Here is a 6000-nt window from a genome sequence, read left to right as displayed (position 1 = left end):
ATGACACAGAGCCTGTCGGGCCCGCGCACTCTTGGCAAAGTTTCAGTGCGACGAGAGGCGCCGGGCGCTCCATGGCAGCGCCGTAACGGGGACCCAGTCGCCTCCCCGCCCAGCCCAGCCCAGCCCTTCCGCCCGCCCAGGATGGAGGCGCCCGCCAGCGCGCAGACCCCGCACCCGCACGAGCCCATCAGCTTCGGCATCGACCAGATCCTCAACAGCCCGGACCAGGACAGCGCACCAGCCCCGCGGGGCCCCGACGGCGCCAACTACCTGGGAGGGCCCCCCGGGGGCCGTCCGGGCGCCACATACCCGTCTCTGCCCACCTCCTTTGCCGGCCTCGGCGCGCCCTTCGAGGACGCGGGATCTTACAGTGTCAACCTGAGCCTGGCGCCCGCCGGCGTGATACGAGTGCCAGCGCACAGGCCGCTTCCCGGGGCCGTGCCGCCGCCTCTGCCTAGCGCGCTGCCTGCCATGCCCTCCGTGCCCACGGTCTCCAGCCTGGGCGGCCTCAATTTCCCCTGGATGGAGAGCAGCCGCCGCTTCGTAAAAGACCGTTTCACAGGTGAGCTGGGTGTCCAAAAAGGCGCCGGGCCTCGGCCCTCCCGGGGCCAGAGGCGCCGCGCCCTACGTGCTTCACTCGGGGAAACGGTTCCGGAGGCCCAAGTGCAGTGGAGGCCTCAGCGCCCAGGGCCCCGGGCAACCATAGAGGGGAGAAAAATCAGAGAGTTTGGGGGAAATAAGCCTGTGCCCGGGGAAAGAGGGGGGCATCTCCCAACCGGCTTGGTGCCGCTGGGGACCCTCGGGACCAACGAAATAGCGTAGTACTCTGCGCCCCACGGGGCGGCACCGGGTCCGCATGGTGCCTGAACGGCAGTCGAGCTGGGCCGGGCTTCAGGGGGGCTCGTGTGTCTCCGCAGCGGCGGCGGCGCTCACGCCCTTCACCGTGACCCGGCGCATCGGCCACCCTTACCAGAACAGGACGCCGCCCAAGCGTAAGAAGCCGCGCACGTCCTTTTCTCGGGTGCAGATCTGCGAGCTGGAAAAGCGCTTCCACCGCCAGAAGTATCTGGCCTCGGCCGAGAGGGCGGCGCTCGCTAAGTCCCTCAAAATGACGGATGCGCAGGTCAAGACCTGGTTCCAAAACCGGAGGACCAAGTGGCGGTGAGAGAAGCCCGGCCCGGCCCACCTTGCACCGGCCCTTCGCCCGCCCCGTGCCGGAGCCTCGCGTTCTCCCCACCCTGCGCTACCCCCTACTCGCCCTCCTAGGGCTGCCACCTCCCCCCCTCCTTCCCAGGTTTTATCTCCCAGCTCGCCCTCCCGCGCGCCTGTCCTCACCCGCGTCTGGAATTCTCCTCCATTCGCATCCCTGTGTCGCTTTCTTGAGCCTCTCCAACTCTCTCGGTGTTTTATTCGGTCTCCTGCGCTCGCTCGGTTTCCTCTCACCTGCCCCCCCACCAACACCCCACCCCATCCCGGGCCTCTCGCGCTCCGCTAAACCCTCCCGCTTGCCCCCTGCCCTCCCGATTCCCGACAATCCGCGCGGGACTCCGGCTTCCCGCTCTAGCTCCCCATCCCGACTCCAGCCCTGTTTTTATCCGATCGCTCTTTCGATCCAACCCGTGAACGGCGAAGCGATCGCGTCCTGCAAAAGGGGTTTGAGACACAGCCTGGGAGAACCGGATGAGGCTGACCGGACCCGGGGACACCGCGAGGTGCAGAGCCGGCCCGCCCACCCGCGGACCCCAGTGACCCGGCTGCCTGTAGGGCCTAGTCAGTTACACACACACCCTGCCCTTGTTACCCCGCAAAGAAACAATCTTTGTTGTTGGCGAAGCCACAATACCCGGGTGTGCAAGTGGGCGGCGGGCGGAGTTTCCTCCCGGCGATCTCCCGCGCACAACAAAAACAAACGATCTCAACCCACTCCCCGGACCCGCGGGTCCCCGGCGCACAACGCCGGCGGGGAAGCAGACTGACTCTGCGCCTCGAGGCTCCCGGCTGGCCTTGGCTCCCGGGCGGGTGGGGGCCCCGCCGGCGGCCCCGCGGTGCCGAGTCCCTGACGGTGCTGTCCCTCTCCCTCCCCCGGTGCAGGCGGCAGACGGCGGAGGAGCGGGAGGCGGAGCGGCAGCAGGCGAGTCGGCTCATGCTGCAGCTGCAACACGACGCCTTCCAAAAGAGCCTCAACGACTCTATCCAGCCCGACCCGCTCTGTCTGCACAACTCCTCGCTCTTTGCTCTGCAGAATCTGCAGCCCTGGGAGGAGGATAGCTCCAAGGTCCCCGCCGTCACCTCTCTGGTGTGAGCCGCCAGCGCGCGCCGTCACCAAGTATCGCCGCCCCGACCCGGCGGGGCGCCCCGGCCCCCCAGCCGGTCTGGGGGAGAATCGAGGCCGAGACGGGAAGGGCCAGCCAAGCTCAAGTAGGCCCCGGGGCGCGGCCGTATCCCCGCCGCCTGCGGAGGGGGGCTGGGCCCGGGCTCCGCGCGACTGCACAATCCGAGCCCCCGCCCCGCGCCCAGTCCCGCCCCAGGCCCGGGCCTGACAAAGAAAGCGCCTTACGTTTCTCCGCCCCTCGCCCGCAGTCCCCGGGCCGGGCGCCTGTATTATACTTTGTACTTTTGCCCAAACGTGTAAATAATAAAAGTTTTGGCTGTTTTCTTTAGAAACCGGCCACCTGCTTCCCCCGCGGGGGCCACTGGAGGAGGGGCGGCCGATCAGGCGACTGGGGGAAGCGCCAGGGGCTGGGGCACCCTGCGTTGAGGCTGGGTCCACCCTTCTCTTTTTCCGTTCCTTTTATTTAAGTCGTTTTATTTAATAAAAAAGTTAGCTATTTCACTTAACGCCGCTTTTATTTCGTTTTCGTTCCAATAATGCTCGGCGACCCCCGACCCTGCGCCCCACCCCCTGCGGCGGTAGAGGCCGAGCGGCGGTGTGCGGGCGAGCGTCCACTTCTCCGAGGCTCGTCGGTATTCGCCTCACCTCGAACCCCGGCTCGGGGCCCCGCGGAGGATCCGCGGTGCAGGTCAGTGCGTGCCGGCCGCCCGCAGTCCGGGTGCCCGCGGGATGGGGTGGACGTGGGAAGGGCACTCTAGGCTCAGAGGTCGCAGAGCAGCGCCAGGCAGAGTTGGGGAGTGAATGACCCCGCCTGGACGGGTACTTAGGCCGTCCCAAGTCAAACCCACCTAAGGGGTGGGAGGCACGGTGACCTCGAACTTCCTGGGACGCGAAGCCCACGCCCCCTCCCTCCCACAACCCACAACCCACTGTCCTCTCTCTTTCTCTAGAGAGGCCCTGGGCGGGCCCCTCCGACCGGCTTGAGAGGACCTGGGCGCACTGCGCGCGCCCTGTGCGCGCAGAGCAGGCGCGCTTCCTGGCTCTCCAAACGCTCGGCGTCTGGGGAGCAAGTGTAGCGCACAACCCCGGGACACCCTCGCCCTTCTGGGTTGCGTGGGACCGCCGGTGGAGCGTGATGTCACGTGACTTCACTGCAGCCGTGGTGGCGTCACTAGACAGGAGGGGGCGGGGCACCCGGAACACCCAGTACCCCAAGCCCAGGCGTGAAAGCGGCGTGGCCCAGTCCACCCGCTTTACCTCGGCTCAAAAGCTAGAAGTTTCGGGATCACGAGATCTGGAGCAGGTGGCCCCGTATGACAACGACAAACACACACTCGCAGCGTCCGTGAACATTTCATCTTGCTCGTTGATTTTTTTTCCTTTTATCTTTCTCCCTTTCAGTCTTTTAAAAACTTTTCTTATTTAATGGCCTCTCCATTTCTTTCTCCACAATATTCTGTTTCCTCCTCTATTTGTTACTCTTGGTCTCTGTTACTATATCTTTTTAACTTGTCTTTACAGTTTTGCGTTCCTCTGTATAGTTCGTTCTCTATTGCTTTCAGTTTTTCATCTTTCTTTGTCCTGTCCTTTCTCCCATTTCCGACTCTTGCGTCCTCTCTCCTTACTTCCCTCCTCTCTTTTTTGTCCTTGTTTTCCCCTTCTTATCTTCCAAAATCTCTTTGCCTCTACCTCTCTCTGTCCCGGTCTCTGTCTCTCTCCTTCCCTCCTCCAGGCTGGGCTCCCCGGTTCTCCTTAAGGCTAAACCCTTCCGGGTGCGATTCCAGAGGCCCTGTAGCAGCCCCGCCAGCCTCATCGCCCTGCCTCCCTCGGGGCCTCGCGGCACCCTGCAGGCTCGGGTATATTGGGCGTCTTCGTTGCAGGCGGGCAGCGGAATTGTCTGCACTGTAGGCCTCTAGGAAGGGGAGGGAGTCTAAGAAAGAGCTGGAGCTGAAGCATTTCTGCCCTCATCCCCGCCTCCAAGCCCTGGGGACTCCCAGACACCCCAGATAAGAACTAGGGTGACTCAGAGCTCCGGGTCTCTTCCTTGGGTGTTTTCCTGAAATGCTTCTATTTTCTCCGCTTAAAAACAAAAATCGTAGTAAACGCCGTCATCAGGATGGGAAAGGTTGGCCCTTCGGCTGGGAACTTGAATATCTAAAAACTAGAGCGACCGTCTTTGCCTTTGCTGAACAAGCAGCACCCCCCCCCCACCTCGGGCACTGGCATCACTTTCTATTTTCCCTCGTTTTTATTCTATTCCTCCATAACAGGGCTTAGTGGGTTTTGTTTTTTTCTAAGTTATGTTTGTTATTCTACCAGAGGGACCCTCGATTCTCGGGCCTTTTGGGGGAACGCACACACATCTTTTTCCCTCTCCGGTGCCTGACTTTGCGCAAAAGGTCTCTGAACGAGAGGCCCGCCGGGGTGGGCTTTCAGGCAGGACCGAGGACAGTGACCCAGTGCCGCTGCGGCCCTAGGGGGGAGAGGGCAGTTTTTCCCCAACCAGTGACTCCGCGGACTCAGGAGAGCGCTTTGTCCCAGCGAAGCCTTGCCCAGCCAGAGAACGGCTAGGGGTCTCTTCAAGTTAGGGGGGCTCAGCCCACTTGTGTGGGGCCGGGTGGCGACCATCTCCCAACCACGCGCACCCAGGGCAGTGTGGGCGACCCCAACAGGTGGGAGGAATTGCTGAGCCAAGCCAGGGCTTTTAGCGCCTAACGCCCTCCTCCCGCTGTGCAAAGCCTGGAGGTCGCCGCCGTTTCCACTGCGGCTGCGCCGGATGAGAGCCCGAGGACGCCCCGCTAAGGGACACAGCTCCCAGTCCCCACACCGGGAGGACTGTGAGGCACAGTCGCAGCGCGGAAATACCCGGACCAGGCACGCGCCCCTGAAGCTGAGTTTAGGAGAACGGCAATCTGGAGTAGGCTGGGAGGCCCACATGGGCGCCTCCTTCTGGATCGTCTCCCAACATGAGGCCCCACCTCGGCCGGAGGAAGCGCCTGAGGCTCTGGAGGCAGGCGGGTGAGTGTGGACTTTCAGCTAGGCCAACGTCCCCGGAGGGGATTGAGGACAAGAAGCAGCCGGCCTCTGGGCAAGGGCTGGAGACTTCGCCTCGTCGCCCTTCCCCGCGGCCTTCCGTAGTCTCGTTTGGAGAGTCTCTGAAGCTGCACCCATTTTACAGATGCCGGACAAGGAGGCGAGAGGCAGCTTCGCGACCCAGGCGGACTGGTAGCGGGAGCTCTCCCGGAGCGCCGGTTGCTGGGCTCCACTCGCGGGCAGGGTGGGGGCGGGGGTTGGGCCCCAGGCGTCCGCAAAGACGGGCGAGGCTGCCCCGCCCAGGCACGCGGAGTTAGGCCCGAGCTCAGCTCCCTGGGAGGCTCCGCAGCCGGTGGAGTCTGGGGTTGGGCGATGCAGTGGGGACCCGGGCAGGTCAGAGCCAGGGAGGGAGGGAGGGAGAGAGGGAGAGAGAGAGAGAGAGAGAGAGAGAGAGACGGAGGGAGGGAAGGAGGGAGAGACAGAGAGAGACAGAGAGAGACAGGAACTCTGGGGCTGGCCGCTCGCTTGCCGAAAGGGAGTGATTCCCCTTCAGCAGCTCCCTGTACAACGCCGGCCGCGGACCGCGAGCTTTGCACGCAGTGTGTGGTTGACGATGACCCGCACCACGTCTCTGC

General features: G+C 63.7%; 1 protein-coding gene across 1 annotated transcript; it reads left to right on the top strand.

The window, feature by feature from the left end:
* Positions 1–2302, top strand: TLX3 (T cell leukemia homeobox 3; the record flags this gene model as incomplete). Its single annotated transcript, XM_081232383.1, has 3 exons — positions 1–562; positions 918–1161; positions 2092–2302. 3 exons carry the CDS (start codon positions 1–3, stop codon positions 2300–2302), a joined length of 1017 nt encoding a protein of 338 aa, XP_081088509.1.
* Positions 2303–6000: the final 3698 nt, after the last annotated feature.

Source organism: Mesoplodon bidens, assembly GCF_964165515.1.
Source record: "Mesoplodon bidens genome assembly, chromosome: 4".
NCBI classification, from domain to species: Eukaryota; Metazoa; Chordata; class Mammalia; order Artiodactyla; family Ziphiidae; genus Mesoplodon; species Mesoplodon bidens.
Note: the sequence above shows the minus strand (reverse complement) of the source record. Positions and strands in the feature narration are given on the sequence as shown.